At 39.1% G+C, this 8,009-nt stretch overlaps 1 protein-coding gene across 2 annotated transcripts; it reads right to left on the bottom strand.

Annotated features, from left to right (window-relative positions):
* Positions 1 to 2,353: 2,353 nt before the first annotated feature.
* On the bottom strand, positions 2,354 to 7,390 carry LOC103357325 (leucine-rich repeat-containing protein 40-like). Of its 2 annotated transcripts, none has more exons than XM_008281840.1 (3): positions 7,038 to 7,390; positions 3,176 to 3,361; positions 2,354 to 2,778 (listed from the first exon to the last, which is right to left on the bottom strand). In XM_008281840.1, the coding sequence occupies exons 1-3, from the start codon at positions 7,214 to 7,216 to the stop codon at positions 2,673 to 2,675; spliced, it is 471 nt and encodes a 156-aa protein (XP_008280062.1). In that variant the 5' UTR covers positions 7,217 to 7,390; the 3' UTR covers positions 2,354 to 2,672. The 2 variants fall into 2 exon arrangements, with proteins under 2 accessions (XP_008280062.1, XP_008280063.1); XM_008281841.1 differs by lacking the exon at positions 7,038 to 7,390 and adding an exon at positions 6,942 to 7,018.
* Between the last annotated feature and the right edge of the window lie 619 nt (positions 7,391 to 8,009).

The following is an 8,009-nucleotide window of genomic DNA, read 5'->3' as shown; positions in this document are numbered from 1 at the left end:
CACACACACACACACACACACACACACACACACAGCTGCTTATTTTAATGAGAATATAAGGTTCTAGGGTCAGTAGGAACAAGTTGTGTGTTGACCTGTAGTTGCATGGGAGTGCTTAAATGATTCAGCATTTCTTCAGATTGTTAGTATGTATTTGTGGCATTTTATATGAAATTCCAACATTGTAGTTTCTGTTTTCCATTTGTCTTTATCTTTGTGTCTGTCATGGCCAGATTATGATGTTTTTATGTCTGTGCAATTTAGTTGAACAATAAACAATCATTTGGTGATGTTTGTTTCTAACTGTATTAGTTTCTACCTGACAGAGACTGTGTCTACTTGCTACTTGAAAGACAAAAGACATAACAGCACATAAACCATGGTGCGGAATTATGTTGCTCTTCCAGTCTGATTCATATATGACAAAAAGCGAAAAAAGAGCAGCAAACTTTAATTCACAAACAGTGGACCCAAAGACTTGTATGTATTTTTTTTTTTTTTTACTATATTCATAAAGTTGATGCGTGTTCTTTACTCTCATAGTTATTTTTATGCCATAAACACAGCTCTATGAGAGTTACCAGTATAATGTTCGTTGCCAATAAGCAGACAACTAATTTTGGTTTTATAGTTTCAATGTCTCTGTGTTCTGAGAAGCACTTACACACGTGGACAAAATTGTTGGTACCCCTCAGTTAATGAAAGAAAAACCCACAACTGTCACGGAAATAACTTGAATCTGACAAAAGTAATAATAAATAAAAATTCTATGAAAATTAACCAATGAAAATCAGACATTGCTTTCAAACCGTGTTTCAACAGAATTATTAAAAATAAATAAACTCATGAAACAGGTCTGGACAAAAATAATGATACCCCTAGAAAAGACTGAAAATAATGTGTCCATAGGGACATGTTCAATCAAGGTGTGTCCTCTAATTAGCATCACAGGTGTCTACAAACTTGTAATCAGTCAGTCGGCCTATTTATAGGGTTACAAGTAGTCACTGTGCTGTTTGATGACATGGTGTGTACCACACTAAACATGGACCAGAGGAAGTGAAGGAGAGAGTTGTCTCAGGAGATTAGAAAGAAAACTATAGACAAGCATGTTAAAGGTAAAGGCTATAAGACCATCTCCAAGCAGCTTGATGTTCCTGTGACTGCAGTTGCACACACTTTTCAGAAATTTAACATCCATGGGACTGTAGCCAACCTCCCTGGACGTGACCGCAGGAGGAAAATTGATGACAAATCGAAGAGACGGATAATACGAATGGTAACAAATGAACCCAGAACAACCTCTAAAGACATTAAAGGTGAACTCCAAGGTCAAGGTACATCAGTGTCAGATCGTACCATCTGTCATTGTTTGAGCCAAAGTGGACTTCATGGGAGACAACCAAGGAGGACACCATTGTTGAAAATGAATCATAAAAAAGCCAGACTGGAATTTGCCAAACTGCATGTTGACAAGCCACAAAGCTTCTCGAGGAATGTCCTCTGGACAGACGAGACAAAACTGGAACTTTTTGGCAAGACACATCAGGTCTATGTTCACAGACGCAAAAATGAAGCATATCAAGAAAAGAACACTGTCCCTACTGTGAAACATGGAGGAGGCTCTGTTATGTTGTGGGGCCGCTTTGCTGCATCTGGCACAGGGTGTCTTGAATCTGTGCAGGGTACAATGAAATCTCAAGACTATCAAGGTATTCTAGAGAGAAATGTGCTGCCCAGTGTCAGAAAGCTTGGTCTCAGTCGCAAGTCAAAACACACAGCTAAAAACACCCAAGAATGACTAAGAGGGAAACACTGGACTATTCTGAAGTGGCCTTCTATGAGCCCTGATCTAAATCCTATTGAACATCTGTGGCAGGAGCTGAAACATGCCGTGTGAAGAAGGCACCCTTCAAACCTGAGACAACTGGAGCAGTCTGCTCATGAGGAGTGGGCCAACATACCTGCTGAGAGGTGCAGAAGTCTCATTGACAGTTACAGAAATCGTTTGATAGCAGTGATTGCCTCAAAAGGTTGTGCAACAAAATATTAAGTTAAGGGTATCATCATTTTTGTCCAGGCCTGTTTCATGAGTTTATTTTTTAAAATAATTCTGTTAAATCACGGTTCAAAAGCAATGTCTGATTTTCATTGGTTAATTTTCATTGAATTTTTATTTATTATTGCTTTTGTCAGATTCAGGTTATTTCTGTGACTGTTGTGGGTTTTTCTTTCATTAACTGAGGGGTACCAACAATTTTGTCCATGTGTGTAACTGAGGTAGTAAAAATGACCTGCAGATTTAAACTGGAACATGAACTGTTGCTAGTCCATCATTAATAACTTCACACTATTCATAATTATTGCACACTGCTTTATTAAGAGAGGTGCCCTTGGCAATAATTTCAATCACAGCTGTAGGCATCACTTTGTATATGATTATCCAAAAATATGAATCAAGTTCCAACACACATCCATCTAATACAGACCAGCTGAAACTGAAATTCAGTCATTTTCTGAAAGCTGACTGTGTGATGTCATTTCAATTTTTACACAAAAAGGCGAACTTTTAATTGCATAAGTGTTTAAAATTCATAAAAATTATGAAATGGCAGATCCAAAAAGGCTGCATCTTGATCATGGTGGCGGACCTCTCTCAGGTGAGGTCTGGATCATGTAGGTATGCGGCTGCGCAGGTACTCCAACACTGCATCCGTTCCTCTGGCCACAATGGCTGTTCTAGGTGTGCGGAAAGGATTACCCTCCAGACTGAGACACCTGAGGGACAACACAGACCTTCAAATATTAAATGCATGGATTTTACTATTATTTTATTCAACCTTCATAATTTTTTAAAACTGAAAATGAAGACATATATATTCATATATATCTATCTCTCTATAACATGTGAATAATGCATTTCACTACGCATTATACGATTTATAGAATGCATTCACTGTGCTTTGAATAGGCACTCACTTCACACAAAGCTCAGCTGAGTGAGGAGAAAGTTGAACAATTAAATGGTGCAATTTGAATGAAAATGGATAACTAAAGAGGTCAGTTACACATGAACACTGCTAACAGCAGCTGGTGATGTGCTGCAGTGGTGGAGTTCAGGCACAAACACATGCTGGAATAAGACAAAAGAGCATATGTAGCCTGTGCTCCTTACCTAAGGCTAGTACACAGGCCCAGTTCAGGAGGGATGTTCAGCAGGTCATTGTTTGACAGATCCAGTGTTGACAGATGAACCAGTTTCATCAGACGACAAGGGTCCACTCCACCCACCTGGTTATTACCAAGCAACACAGTCTCTAGGGAAAGGACCTGATAAAGGACTTCAGGGAAGGACTTGAACCTGTGATCGGTACAAAAACACAGAGCATGAACTATAAGATGGACAGTCCAACCGAGTGATTCACTGTAAATGCTTTCCATTCAACTAATTCTGTTTCATACATTCCCACTCCTCCAGCTATGACCTATAAACTGATTGTGGTGTGCTATCATGGAGAATGCGTGCCATCTGCCTGTAGATGTCCAAAAGTGGGAGTTGCCTAATTTTCAATGCACCATGTGGCTATGGTTCAGCACAAAGACTGTAAATTGTGGAAAGACATCTTTATTGATTCAAGAGAAAGTACATTTCTAAAGTACCAACACGTTTTCAGTGAGTTGATGTAGGGTTAGATGTACAGTTGGTTTGCTTGTACTTTTTAGTAGGGGAAAAATTATTCAAGGGCAAGTACAGAGTTAGTGAGCAATGCTGGCATAAAGTGATTTTAGTGCAGTTTACCTCATGTTTGTATAATTTTGCTGACTCCATGTGAGTATAACATACCTGCCTGAGGCAGTAGGAGATAAATTCCAAGGCAAGCAGTGAAAAACTGTGCATTTCTCCATCTATATGTGATGAACTTTACTGTATGTTTTCCCAGTCATATAATTTCATATGCCTAGAAGTACAGGCAGAACGGGAAGATTGGCAGCAATCTTCCACTCAAACTTATCAACCAAAGACTGCAATTTTGTTATAACTTGTTTGAAAGTCTTACACTTAGTCTTTTAAACCCAAATTAGAAAACACAAAAATGTATTCTGGTAGTTATTGTGTAGAGTAGCCCAATGGTATAATTCAAAAAATATGCTTCTTAAAGCAGACTTCATGAATACTGAAAAGATAGTGGCATTCGACAAATTCAGAAGAATTTGGCTTGGCCTGAAAAGACAGTTTCATGACTGACATAAAAAAGTGCTCCGTAGAATGAAAACTGCTTATTATCCATCTCTAATAGAGGAACACAAGAACAACCCCAGGTTTCTTTTCAGCACTGTAGCCAAGCTGACAAAGAGCCACAGCTCTGTGAAGCCTTGCATTTCTTTTGAACTCAGTAGTGATAACTTCATGATCTTCTTTATAAGTAAAGTTTTGACTATTAGAGAAAATCTTGTGAACATGACCTTAGGTGCAGCAGTTCGGGAGGTGTCCAAGGGACCATACTTATATTTGGACTAGTTCTCTGCTGTAAATCTCTGAGCTTACGCTGGCTGTCACTTTTTCTAAACCAGCAACATGTCTGTTAGACCCAATCAACACTGGACTGCTCAAGGACGACTTTCCTCTATCTAAAACTCTATTATGAGACATCATCAGCCTCTCTATATTAACAGGCTACATACCACAGGCTTTTAGGTTGCTGTAATCAAACCACTACTGAAAAAGCCTACTCTGGATCCAGGTGTTTTAGCCAAATATAGATCCATATCCAACCTCCCCCTTTATGTTTAAAAAAAATCTTGAAAAATCTGTTGCAAGCCAATGATGTGACTATCTGCACAGAAATGTAAGGGTTCCATGCTAGGACCAATATTATTTACCTTGTACATGCTTCTATGAGGCAATATTTTGAGGTAATGCTGAATACATTTTCACCGTTATGCAGATGACACCCAGTTAAATTATCTAACCAAGATAGAATGAATCAGTTAGTCACATAAAGGCCCAGATGACTTGTATTTCTCTTCCCTTAAATTCAGATAAAACTGATATTATTGTAAACTGTGAGGAACCTTGGAGTTATTTTTGACCAGGATATGTCCTTTAACTCACACAGGGCAAGTCTTCTGAAAAACCAGGTTGGGAGGCAAAGCCTTTAGTTACAAGGCTCCTTTTTTGTGGAATCAGCTCCCAGTTTTGGTTCAGGAGGCAGACACCTGCTCTACTCTTAAGATTAGACTTAAAGTTTAGCTCTTTGATAAAGCTTACAGTTAGGGCAGCTCAGGATCACCTTAGTTATGTTGCTAGAGGTTTGGATTGTCACTAACTTCTTGTCTTCTCTCTCCCGTAGTTTGTGTTTTGTTCTCTCTGCAGGTATCTCTAGATCTGGAGCTCTGATCTGCAGTCACTGGCCTCACCGATCTCCAAACTTTTTCATTGTTCTCCTATGTATTGTGTGTCTGGTCTCCATCTGCTATGTCCAACCCAACCAGTTCTCCACCTCCCTTATCTCGACTCCCTCCAATTAGTTCAAATGTTGGCAATTAACCTATCAAAAGCTTCCAAACCCATGACATCATCATCTGGGCTTTCCCAAATAGTTTGAAGGCATGGTAATCTTAGTGTATGTAAACTTCTGACTTTGAAGAAAGTCATAAAAACATCTAAAAAAAAAAAAATCTCTCTCATTATTCTGGTGTTTAGCAAACACAAATAATTTTGGTAATCCTAACTGACCAAAAACAGGAAAAGTTTAGTCACATTTAATGTCAAATAGTGAGAAAAAGAAAGGTTATAGTTGTGTCCAAAATCATCCACTTACTCCCTTTTCCCAACTCACTATATAGGGACCACTATATAGTGAACACCGTAGGGAGCACTTTGGCAAAGTAACATGTCGGACACTACTCAAGCTATTAATTACATTGCTCGCTAGCCATGATTTTTGCTGTACCAGTGTAGTACAAATACATCAAATTCACAGTTTATTGCAAAGCTAAGAAACGGGTGAAATAAAATTCAACAAAACATTAATGGGAAATGACAAGTTTTCATGCTCTTGTTCATCTAGTTTGCATTTCCTTTCTCACAATGCATGATGGTCCATATTGCTTGGTGAGTGACCATCGGCTGCACACTTTTTTTCACGGTGCATTGTGGGATATTTTGAGTGCACTATATAGGGTGTAACATTTGTACCTTAACATTCGGACAGCACTACAAAATGGCGAACGCCCTATATAGTGCACTATGTAGGGTATAGTGGGTGATTTTGAACACAGCCTATGAGTCTTTTTATACAGTGTAAACTTCTGGTTTCTGCTGTACATATGACATATATAATTTTTTTTCCTGTGCTTTAAAAATGTAGAGTACAGTGCCAGTCAGAGGTATAATTTATGAAAAACAATGACTGAAATGAACATGTTTGCATTTATGGCCAAGATTAGAACAATCATTAAGAAGGTACAATAAGTGAAACCATACCAATAGTGGTCCCAACCGGAAGACTTCTATAGCCATGGGGCTAAAAGAAAAATCATGCTTTTTCAACTCAGTCTTTCAAACAATGTTATGAAAAATGGTACCATAAGAGCCTATGACCCCAGATTTTATACGCTTTACTTAATAACATATGTATGCAGACAAAACAATCTGACAAATATGAGATGGGCGAGTGTCAACTTTTTAAAAATTCGGTGAATTGAGGTGGAATGATCCAGTAGTTGGCTGCACTCGGCACATGTCGGTGTGATTTCAGTCTGAGCATATTCTGCATGTGACTGTTAGAGAAAGGGGCCTTTTTAGACATTTGCAGTAATTAACATGGGAGTTGGGTAGTTACATGAACTATATATGAACTCCTGGCCCACTAAAACAGATTGCAAAAGACAAGGAGGACTTAATGTGAAGATGAATTGTATCTGAAATAGTGACTTACCTGTTGTAATTAAGGATAATGGAGCGTAACTTAATTAAGTTCTTCATTTCAGATGGTAGATCACTTAGTTGGTTATTCCTGAAAAAAAGAAAANACCTGTTGTAATTAAGGATAATGGAGCGTAACTTAATTAAGTTCTTCATTTCAGATGGTAGATCACTTAGTTGGTTATTCCTGAAAAAAAGAAAAGGGGGGGAGGTTCTGGTGAAGTTGTTGTCAATAAGAGGAGTAAACAGGTGGTCATGCAAGTCAATAGGATAACAATAAGGCTTCATAAGAGCACTGCCTATTATGTCACACTGTTATAGTTTGGGCATGTTTGTCTGTCAATAGAACTGTCATCATTTCAGAAAACTGATGATTACTGAATGTGATTTCATCATTTACCTTTATCCCCACATTGCAGGCTGCAGTAGCTGCTGTTGGTGGCTGCGGTGCTCAGACCGGTGTGTGACCAAAAATGACTTTAAAAAGAGTAAACTAGGGTGTTCTAATGTCAGATTTGTCCAAGATGAAACCCAGTCATTTTTTTCTCATGCAGACTTTTCTATGAGGGGAACAAACAGTGCATGTAGGTGCGCTCCGTTTTTCACAAAAAAGACCTCATTTCTAAGGGCAAATACCGCAGTACTTGGAAGGTATAAAAGTACTGTTTTCCACCACTGAGGTGCTTCTGGTGGGACACAGCTGTACCAGATTTCAGCGTGCAACAGTTTGTGCAAAACGTCTGTGTGTCCTGGGAGTCATTCTAATACATCTGCGATCAGACCAGGGACGTCCTGGTGAAAAACGACACAAGTCACTGCTTGTGTGTCCCATTCTGTGTTCCCATCGGTCTTGTTGGTCACAATAACCCTGCCCTCAGCACAGTTTTGACAGCCTGGAGCCGGTGCTTAGGTGGTGGAAACACAGAGAACTGGTGCTAAGTCAGGCTCTGGCTCCGAAGTAGCACTGTAACCGGTTTGGTGGAAATGGGGTAACAGAGTCATGGGAGCCCGTACCAACAGACTAAAACATGGCTTTTTCCTCATGGCTGTAAAGAGTGTGCTACAGGAACCATGACACTCC

The sequence above is a fragment of the Stegastes partitus genome, unplaced genomic scaffold, assembly GCF_000690725.1.
Source record: "Stegastes partitus isolate 25-593 unplaced genomic scaffold, Stegastes_partitus-1.0.2 Scaffold248, whole genome shotgun sequence".
In the NCBI taxonomy this organism is placed as follows: domain Eukaryota; kingdom Metazoa; phylum Chordata; class Actinopteri; family Pomacentridae; genus Stegastes; species Stegastes partitus.
This window is presented reverse-complemented; position numbering and strand designations above follow the sequence as displayed.